This window comes from Strigops habroptila, chromosome 7, assembly GCF_004027225.2.
Source record: "Strigops habroptila isolate Jane chromosome 7, bStrHab1.2.pri, whole genome shotgun sequence".
NCBI lineage: Eukaryota > Metazoa > Chordata > Aves > Psittaciformes > Psittacidae > Strigops > Strigops habroptila.
In genome coordinates, this window is record NC_044283.2 from 37993572 (window position 1) to 37999571 (window position 6000).

The 6000-nt window shown below is 34.8% G+C and overlaps 1 protein-coding gene across 3 annotated transcripts in view; it reads left to right on the forward strand.

Moving 5' to 3' along the window:
- Positions 1 to 632, forward strand: part of GLRA3 (glycine receptor alpha 3) — an 87667-nt gene extending 87035 nt beyond the window's left edge. For all 3 annotated transcript variants that reach the window (XM_030493002.1, XM_030493000.1, XM_030493001.1), the window contains one exon: positions 178 to 632. In XM_030493002.1, coding sequence (XP_030348862.1) covers positions 178 to 447 — 270 coding nt within the window. In that variant the 3' untranslated portion in view covers positions 448 to 632. The remainder of the gene's footprint in view (positions 1 to 177) is intronic.
- The last annotated feature ends 5368 nt before the right edge of the window (positions 633 to 6000 follow it).

A 6000-nucleotide genomic window follows, 5' to 3' on the forward strand; every position in this document is an offset into this window, starting at 1 on the left:
TTTTGACAGACATTGATAGGGCTGAAATTTCAGCCAGTTAAGATAAACTGTGGATTCAAGAAGTCACTGAGGTAATGGTGCAATACTTGCTATTTAGCTGCTGGTAAGATTTCTGTAAGTAGAAAAACACTATTTGATTTTTCTCTTTCCTTTCTTCCCCCCCCAACCCCCCACCAGGATGATGATGTAAGGGAAAGTCAGTTTAGTTTTACAGCATATGGAATGGGCCCATGTCTGCAAGCAAAAGATGGAGTGACACAAAAGGGGCCAAATAATCCTGTTCAAGCTGCACCAAAAAGCCCTGATGACATGAGAAAGGTATTCATTGACCGGGCCAAGAAGATAGACACGATATCCAGAGCTTGTTTTCCGTTAGCCTTCCTCATTTTCAATATTTTTTATTGGGTAATTTACAAAATCATTAGGCATGAGGACATTCACCAATAACAAGATTAAGTCTTGCAATACGTACATATCTGTCTGCTATGTTCAGCACGAGGCTTTCTGTTAGAAATGCACGTTGGAAGAGTGATAGGGAGAGATAAAAGCATTGGCAGGGAAGAAGATGGGGGGAGGGGACAGGAAGGTGGGGAGAGCCTGAAAGGTCTGCAGTGCCCAGTCAGAGTGCAATGGAAGAGTAATACCCAGAGAAGATATATCTGCTATTGCAACCTTTCTGTGTCAAACTAAGTATCATTGTAAATCACTCTCTACTGAAGCTTTACTGTCAAGTATTTATACATACTGTTACATAGTGGTATAATTGTACAGTACTCTTTGATGTTCCTTAAATTTTTTTAATTCTGGTACATTTTTAATTTTAAAAATGGATTCAGAATACCCTAAGTAAATCCCACAGTATTACAGAATAGATTGGTATTTGAAACCTTTAATTTAATTTTACAAGATAATGAAAAATTACTGATTTGAGATTACAGTTTTAAGGATATTTTCTTGTCTTAAGGACAGTACCTGTGGTTTAGCAATGAACATATTTGACAGATTTAAGTTATGTAGTTTATTCAGTGAACTTCATATTACTGTTGCCCTGGAAGGTGTATGTTAAAATCATCTCAGACAGCACAAGGTATCTACAGGCTAATAGCCAGCATATCACATGATAAATATATTAAAATTTATGAAGTATTTATTCCTGCAAATGGGTTTTTTTGCTTTCAATTATCTACACTTTGATAATTGAAACTTATAATATTTTAATCCTTTTTCTATTTCTGAAGGGTTTTTTTTTTTTTCTCAGTTGATAAAACTCATAAGCTTATGAGATAGGCAAACTACGTTGAAATTTTGCAATGCTTCATTCTGATTCAACACAAAGATATCTTGGACAAAAACTAAAAACAAGTAGTCAACTGCTGAACTGAAATATTTGGAGGAAGACTACAGCTGTGTTAATGCACATTTATCTCCTACATGTTACATAAATACAGGAATTTTAATTTATGAATATATCAAGTTTTCTGTCTATTTCTTTGAAGCATATTGATATGACTTAGATACTGGTTAAGAAACACTTCACAATTTTAGAAAAAATTGCAGTTCTAAAACATGAAAAAGGATCTGGATGGTCTTTTACATTTACTGTACTTTGCATTTATAAACAGCAAAACAATTATTAAAACTCTTAGAGAGATTTTCCCTGTTTAGGATTAAAGAACTCAGTTCCTTCTTTGAATTGTAACACAATAGATCACATTTATGGCTTAGTTTGTAGGCAAGAGTGTTTACTTTTGCCAATCTTCTCTATTGCAGAACAAAACCAAGCTAAGATACAGAAATTTGACATTTAGAACTACAAGATACTTTAAGTCCAGTAGCTGAGGCTGTTTCTCACTACAAAATATTTTTATTTTGAATATGTTTTAAATTTTTGGTTTGTTGTTGCTCAGAATGTGTATACAAAAGCAAAATCAGCTGGAGGCAAACATCTGGTGCACTGTCAAAAGACATGGTGCATAAGAAGTAACAGAAGCAATGTAATTCTGCACTGAGCACTATAACATAGCAACCTTGGGTTTGGTTGGGTTCCCTGTTCTTTTCCTCCAAGTATTAGTTAGAGAGTTTCTAAAATAGTAAGTCTCAGATTTTGCTCAGCTGTGTCAGAAAGAAGCTCTATAATCCTCCTTTATTTTAAAACTGTATAATTTTTTATAGTTTTGCCTCAATTATGATCTGAACTTAATTCAATTAACTTTAAACAATTATTGTTTGCTGAGGTTGTCTCCTGATTTTGTTGATCTCTTTATGTGCATGTTCCAAAATACATTGTTCACTTATGAAGGTGCTCATCTGTGTGAGGGAATATCATGAACTAATGACTGACATTTCGGTTGGGTTATATTCATCTCTCTCAAAGTTATCTTTAACTGTATTGCATGAAAAAGGATGTCAATTTAATTCTGCTATTAGCAAAGTCAACAGTATTTTATTTAAGGACTGATTGAAGTACTGGATCCATAATCAAGAGGAAATCATAAAAAATTACATTATCTTTCAGGCTCATCTTTCTTCTTCTAAAATATGTGACTTGCTCTCAATAAAGAATGTTTGAGTGGGTAAGTGCATAAAAAATGCTGGCCAGATCAGAATAACTCCTAGTTATTCTAATTTATAACACTTGAGTAGCAGCTTCACATTGCCTCTTTCCCAATCATTCAATAGTCTATTGCTCTCACACATGTATTACTACCTTACTTGGAAAACATTAACAAATTTGAGTAGCGCAGTGCTAAACAAATTTAGGGCTAATTTCTTTCTTCACCCTTTAAGGCAGAAAAGGTCTATGCTCTTAAATAGAGAAATCAGGAAATCTTGAAAGTGATATAAGAGAGATTGGATTACAACACTGGCAAAATACAACGGAGTCAGAAGGAATGTAAACTATTAAGCAAGAAGGACAAGATCCTTCATTCGTATATGAACATATTACCTCAGTGAGGGGGAAGAAACCTGTGACACATTTCTCTTTGACTAATGTATGCTAATCTAAGGAAAAATAACATCATATAGCATATATAAAGTAAAGAGCATAAATCTACATTATGGCCAAATACATGTCACCTCTTATACAGCCAAAATCTTCAGGACCTTGAGAAAGATAGATACACTCAACTACCACAATAGCAAACTCTTGCTTAAATTCTGAATAGCAAAATACATTTTATTTTTAAAACCACCAACAAAATAGGCTTGCATGGTTAGAGGGATGGCGTATTTTTCTATAATGAGGATAAACTTGAGGAAGCTTGAAAGAGAAAGGGAATGGATACTGCTGTTGAATTTACCTATTTTAACACCAAAGTAAAACGCACTCTACTTTCAAAGAGTTTTGACAGCAAGCACTACTATTTAAACAAGTTAGAGGAATTCGGAAAGAATGTGGGAATTAATTCTTTTTTCAGCTCAATCACATATTGATTTTCTTTGGATTCTCTTTATTAGAGTTTGTTCCAGAACCTTTGTGATGTGTGAGAGATGATTCTGTTTACTCACTAAAAAGACTTATATTTAGGTGATTTAGCTATGCATTTTACATGTGAGGAGTAAGATATTGCTTCCAGTTTGTACTATAACCCCTTACAGAATGGTAGGTTGATAATGTAGATAAGAATAGAGTATAATAAACGGTACAAAACCTTATATTTTTAATAGTAGGGAAAGAGAAACAGTCTTCCTTAAGCTTAAAAAAAAAAAAAAAGTATTCTTTTTAGCAATAATTTTATATTAGATGGAAATTAATTTATTTATACAGTTCCTAGCCCAAGCGGAGATGGTTGCAAAAGATGGATATACTTTATGTGCAACTTCTGCTCTCATTTGAACTATCATAGGAACTAATCTAAGCCAACAGAGCAGAATTTGGCCTTAAACTGTGAAACTGCTGAATGAGCTGTTAATTTTTATGGTACCCCTGTGAGGTAGTAAAATAACTTTATCCACATCTTACTGTAGAATGAAAAGGTTATTTAGATGAGAACTATATCAGATCATCACAGCCTTTTTTCTTTTTGAGACAACTAAAAAGAAAAGCTTAAATCACAGACCAAACTACTTCTTAGTAATAAAATGGGTATTCTATTTCAGACTGGTTATGGAAAAGGTGCCTTCAGGCCATGCACACCACCTACAGTAGTTACTGAAAGACTATCAGTTTGGAAGGCTTGTGGAAGCAGGTTAGATTGCTAGAAGCAGTGGATTAAATGCTAGAAAGATGTTGGCTCATCCTGTATTCTTGACATGTTTGAATATTACTGTACTTCTTCACTTTCATCTTTGTGAAATATGCAAGAAACATTTCTTATGTTTGTATTTTAATGTATGACAGAGTAATGTTAACAGATGAAATGGACTAAAGTAGTTACTGATGTTCCATGATATGTAATTGTGAGCTGTATAGAAAGAAATTGTGCCATAAGCTTTTGACATAAAGGTTTAACATAATATGCAGTATTTTGTGTTAGTGATCCTGGCTTTTTAAAGGCACGAAAAAAGAAAAAACTTACTATGATAGTGCATTAATGACTTTTCTGTGAGTTTTCAAATTATTCTCCTGTGAGTTCTGTCTGATGGCAATTTCATCTCAAAGTACTTCCTTTTTAGTAAATGTGTTGTGCATGGATTTGATTAAATTCCTTTTGATTGTATTACAGTATCATATTGCACTTAAACTGACATTCTCAGCAGACAGAAAGTGTTAAAATATGTGAAATTTATGGTGTCACCCATGTCATTGTAGATATTTTGTTCAAAAAAAGAATAAACTTAAGTTTTTTGCAGAAACCATGCATTTATTTTTATACTATTTTAGGGAATGGGTTTAAAGTGACAGGAGGGACTATCAACACTATTGGAAAAAAGGATGAAACCCTCATCAGTAGTTAAGGTGCATTACTGTTAAATATTTCAGAAGTGAAAACTTGAGAGAAAGAATACAGTGCCATCAATTGTTACATTATTCAGATTAAGCTTCAAAATACTTTAACTGCATGAATGAAATATGCAAAGAGGTGTTTTCAGGGAGCATGATGGGGGGTAACAGGCACTGAATTAGGAGTTTTCTTTTCCAAGGTTTCCTTTATAAGTTACTGGACAGAAAGAGATCTTTCCAGCACACAGGGGGAGGATGGACTCCAGTTCTGAAAAAAAACCCCAAACCCTCATTCTGAAAACTCGGGGAAAGTTTTTTTGCTAAATGCCCATTGAATTAAGTACAGCCACTCCAAAATAGTCCTGCTGATCTTATCATCGAAAAGGCAAAGAAATTCACTGGCAGCAAAATAGCCTTATGGAAACTTTATAGATCCCTTAAGTACTCCTTGATAGGCAAATTATTTCCCACAGAACTGCATGATCAGACAGACCCCTGCTATTTATGACAGCTGCAGCTCCAGCAGGTATAAACTACCTTGCTTTCCCTCAAGCAAAGCATAACTGGTACCAATTCCCTTGTTCACATAAGTTCACAAGCAACAAAGTAATGAAATTACTGGAGTAGCAAATGTTTTCATGCTGAGATGCACAGTTTCCAAAGCATGAAAACTGCAAATACACTGTACCAGGTGTGCAACAAGCAATTGAACAAAAAAAGTAACAGCCAAGTAACGGGAACCAAGAGTCACAATTAAAAGTAACAGATCTTAAAGAGATCAATATGTGACTGTGTTGCATCTAATTTTTTACAAAGATTGAAGAGATTACCCCACAACTGGACACAGTGTTCCAGGTGTGGTCCTACAGGTGCTGAGTAGAGGGGAAAGATCACCTCCCTGAACCTGCTGGCAACGCTCTTAATGCAGCCAAGTAAACCATTAGTCTTTGCCACAAGGGCACATTGCTGGCTCATGTTCAATCCTTCGCTCCTTTTTTGTCCATATGCTTTCCAGTTGGTCATCCCCCAGCGTATACCAGTGCATGGCGTTGTTGCTCCCCAGGTGCAGAACTCTGCACTTTCCCTCACAATACTGAAATCTTTTCTTGTAATGT